The sequence below is a fragment of the Ipomoea triloba genome, chromosome 12, assembly GCF_003576645.1.
Source record: "Ipomoea triloba cultivar NCNSP0323 chromosome 12, ASM357664v1".
In the NCBI taxonomy this organism is placed as follows: domain Eukaryota; kingdom Viridiplantae; phylum Streptophyta; class Magnoliopsida; order Solanales; family Convolvulaceae; genus Ipomoea; species Ipomoea triloba.
The window spans coordinates 12,240,676-12,244,105 of NC_044927.1; the positions used below are offsets into that span (position 1 = coordinate 12,240,676).

Below are 3,430 nucleotides of genomic sequence, written 5' to 3' on the forward strand. Positions count from 1 at the left end.
CCCTGAAAAAAAAAAAAAAAAAAAAAAAAAAAAAAAAAAATCGAGACAGGGTTTATCAGTCATACTTGGGGAAATGCATGTTACTAATTTTACTTGTAAATCATGATAACATACCCTATCAATGATTGTAATGTCTCTAGGAGCATGTCTGTAAATTTTGCTCATTTCATCTATCAAGCACTTGTAGTTATCTGTTTCTTCACCCTCTATCTCATCTTCTGATTCTCCCTCAGCTTTTTCCGCTGCATTTCTTGTACCTGATCTAGAAAAAATTCCCACAATTCCTGCAGGATCCCAGAAGTTGGTAGAAGTCTGATTCTTTCTTTTTCCAAAACCTGGTGGAATGATTCCATAGTCAGTTGAGAATGGAGGCCGATTGAAGAAATCCGAGTGTTGGAGTCCCACGGCATAGGTTGCTTCTGGTGTACTTACTGTCAGGTGGCCAAGAACTGATCCCGACATTCTGAGAGGTAAAGTGTTGTGATTGAAAATGTTTATCTCTGACTTTAGACAATATTGCTTGAGAGTAACAATATGCTTGATTTCAACATTTGCCTCTGTGTTCTTGCTCATCAGCTCTACCTGCAACTTTTTAAACACTGTACTCTTTAAGGATCCTGATCATTTACTTCAAATTAAAGACAGTGAATACTACAAAATTTGCAAAGAAATTGGAATTGGACCTGAATGAAGTCTTCTTTAGGACTTCCTTTAAGTTGGTGAAAAGCCCAAGTTTTTGGAGACCATGAGAGGCCTTGATCATTGTAGCAATCAACGGCTACGGATACTCCTCCTTGAATGACAGCACTGCCATCCTCCTCCTCCTCTTCCTCCCCTTGTGACACAGAGGTATGCAGAATCTCCACAACACCCCCATGCCACATTTCAGCTTTGTATGAAGTGATCAAACCACTTGGGAGCAGTATATTGGCCACACTTCCACTCTCTAACGCCATTCGCACCACACAGCTGTCACTTATCTGAGTGAAGGTGACTCCATGGGCACGCCCGCTGAATTCTGTTTCCAAGTAATCTGCATTAATTATATTACCAGCAGGCAATGAAACAGCCACTCTTGTCCTTGGGAAATCTCTTCTTGTAAAATGAGAAGCTGCAGCTGGGAGCAATGAGATATCAGTTTTGTTCACTGATCTTCTTGTGGTAGATATAATGCTGCTGCAGTGAGGGAAGGGAGAGCTGTAGATGGTGGCCATGAAACCAAAAGGTAGAGAAAGAATGGGGAACAGATCAGAAAGAAGATAAAGGTTGGCTGATAGCTGATTTTTTGAGTACTACTAACTCTGTTACAATGTAGTATCTGTTCATAGCTACTTTCTCAACCTAATGAAGCACAAAGAGTCAACAGTTGCCTCAACTGAGGCTCGAACCCACTCCCATCATCCATGTGGGAGTGTTAACTGGGATACCGGATGCCACTAGACCACAAGGTCTTTGGCTAATAGCTGATTTAATTCCAAAAAAAAAAAATTGTTTTATACTGCACATAGAATGATTTTCAATTCCATTTTCTTTAATTCAAACACAATAAAAATGTTTAATTAGTGATTAAATATATATATGCAGTTTAAACATGATTAACATCTGTGCAAGATTCATTATTTTCAATACTTTTAAGATGTGTGTATGGATAAACTGAGGCATGAGTAATTTTGGTTGGCCGTGGTTGAAAGTTTTTGGATTATGTCTTTATTATCTGGAATTTGACAGGTTATGATATTTTTTTTAGCATTGTGGTCCCCATCTTATAATCATGATATTTTAATCCTCTTGAGGTAGGCAAATTATCAATACTTATTGTATGGATCATGGTGCAAAAATGACGTCGTTTCGTGTATTTTTTTTTTTTTTTTTCACGTGACCCGCTGTAATATACATTTTTATAACTCATAATTTACATTATTTTAACACATAAAATACATTATTCTAACACATAATGTACATTATCTTATCTAAGAAGTTTCATTATTCTAATTCATAATGTAATTATATTATTCTAACACATAATTATCTTACCCCAAAAGTTTCATTATTCTAATACATAATTTATGTTATTCTAACACATAATGTATATTATTCTAACTCATAAAATTTAGCGACGTCGTTTTAGATTATGGTCACAATAATTTGCTGCAAATTATACCATGGACCATATTCCACATTGTAATGTAGATCACTGATAAATATTTATTTTTAGTATATTTAAAGTTTAGTTTTTTTTTTTTTAAAAAAAAGTTGAGTTTTAATGTACAAAAGGTCCATTTTTTGGTAGTATATCTAAAAATGAACATTTTTTTTTTGAAAACTAAAAATGAATATTTGATGTATAAAAAATAAAAAATTTTAATACACTAAAAATGAATTTTATGTCAGTGACTTATCTTGTAAGGTGGAACATGGTCGATCTATAATGATTGCTTGAGATGACTATTATTATACAAGCCTAATTTTATCGGCCATAATGTGATAATCCTACTTGTTAGGTCTGGCTTAGTTTTGGCTTGACTAAAAATTTGAATTATTTGAATTTGATTCGAGTAAATTCATTTCAAAGGAATTTTTTTACATTAAATATTAAACATAAGTTATTATTATTACTCGATAATTCCCTCTTCTGAATTTCATCAAGATTATTGTTGAAGGGAGTAACGAGGGGTTTAATTGTATCATTAGGCGGTTAACGAACCGAAAATAAACAAACGGAGGTTGTTCGTGTTCGTTTGTTAAGGATTTTAGGGTGTTCGTGTTCGTGTTCGTTTGCTAAGGTTTTTGAAAATTTTGTTCGTGTTCGTTTGTTAAGCGTTTGTTAGTGTTCGTTAACATTCGCGAACACGTTCACGAACGTGTTCGCAAACGTTAACAAACATGTTCATTTACGTTCATGAACACGTTCGTGAACACTTAATAACCAAATACCTGCACATGTTCACAAACACAATTTGTTCGTGAATAATAAATGATCTACGTTCACGAACAATTTTATATATATGTTTGTAACATGTTTGCGAACATTATTAAACGAACACTAAATGAGTTTGTTTGCGAACATTATTAAACGAACACTAAATGAGTTTGTTTGCGAACACTACTAAACGAACACTAAACGAGTTTGTTTGCGAACACTACTAAACGAACACAAACGAGCTTGTTCACGAACACAAACGAGCTTGTTCGCGAACACTTAGCAAACGAGCTTACCACTGTTCAGACTCTGTTCGTTTATTATCCGAGATCTAAATTTTGTTTGTTAATGTTCGTTACCTTAATAAACGAACATAAACGATAACGAACATTAACGAACGCTTACCGAGCTCGAACACGAGTAGTTTGTCGAAAGTTCTGTTCACTAACAGCCCTATGTATCATTCGGGACAACTATAATTATATTCTAATGTTGTTTCTTGGGCTTACT

The 3,430-nt window shown here is 34.5% G+C and overlaps 1 protein-coding gene across 2 annotated transcripts in view; it reads right to left on the reverse strand.

Moving 5' to 3' along the window:
- LOC115999920 (protein NDH-DEPENDENT CYCLIC ELECTRON FLOW 5) overlaps window positions 1–1,282 on the reverse strand; it is a 2,460-nt gene extending 1,178 nt beyond the window's left edge. The window contains exons 1-2 of one of the 2 annotated variants that reach the window (XM_031239876.1): window positions 684–1,282; window positions 115–588 (exon numbers count right to left, since the gene is read on the reverse strand). In XM_031239876.1, the coding sequence (XP_031095736.1) occupies window positions 115–588; window positions 684–1,214 (1,005 nt within the window). In that variant the 5' untranslated portion in view covers window positions 1,215–1,282. The remainder of the gene's footprint in view (window positions 1–114; window positions 589–683) is intronic. The other variant, XM_031239877.1, reaches the window with a different exon arrangement.
- Window positions 1,283–3,430: the final 2,148 nt, after the last annotated feature.